Here is a 253-nt window from a genome sequence, read left to right as displayed (position 1 = left end):
TCACGATGTTTTGTACATTACACTTGCTCCTGTGTTTTTTGCAGCTTCTCGTACATAACGTGGTGTAGTCATGAGGTTCTAGTTCACATTTAAAAAATGCTTCTACAAAAGAAGTTTAATCTGCAGATATGGCCTTGTTTAGGGATCTGTGTCTTTGTGCATACTGACATTTGACTGCGGAGTAGTGATTGTGTTTTTCAGCAATAGTGTGCACCCTTCATTTACAGAGAAAAGAAGGTCAGGGAAAAATCTG

The 253-nt window shown here is 38.7% G+C and overlaps 1 protein-coding gene across 1 annotated transcript in view; it reads right to left on the bottom strand.

Moving 5' to 3' along the window:
- The window catches only part of LOC107689982 (uncharacterized), a 6551-nt gene extending 6495 nt beyond the window's left edge, over nt 1-56 (bottom strand). Inside the window, exon 1 of the mRNA XM_016488202.1 lies at nt 22-56. Coding sequence (XP_016343688.1) covers nt 22-56 — 35 coding nt within the window. The remainder of the gene's footprint in view (nt 1-21) is intronic.
- Between the last annotated feature and the right edge of the window lie 197 nt (nt 57-253).

Source organism: Sinocyclocheilus anshuiensis, unplaced genomic scaffold (assembly GCF_001515605.1).
Source record: "Sinocyclocheilus anshuiensis isolate Anshui unplaced genomic scaffold, SAMN03320099.WGS_v1.1 scaffold1953, whole genome shotgun sequence".
NCBI lineage: Eukaryota > Metazoa > Chordata > Actinopteri > Cypriniformes > Cyprinidae > Sinocyclocheilus > Sinocyclocheilus anshuiensis.
The sequence above is the reverse complement of the archived record's forward strand: the minus strand, read 5'-3'. Positions and strand labels throughout refer to the sequence as shown.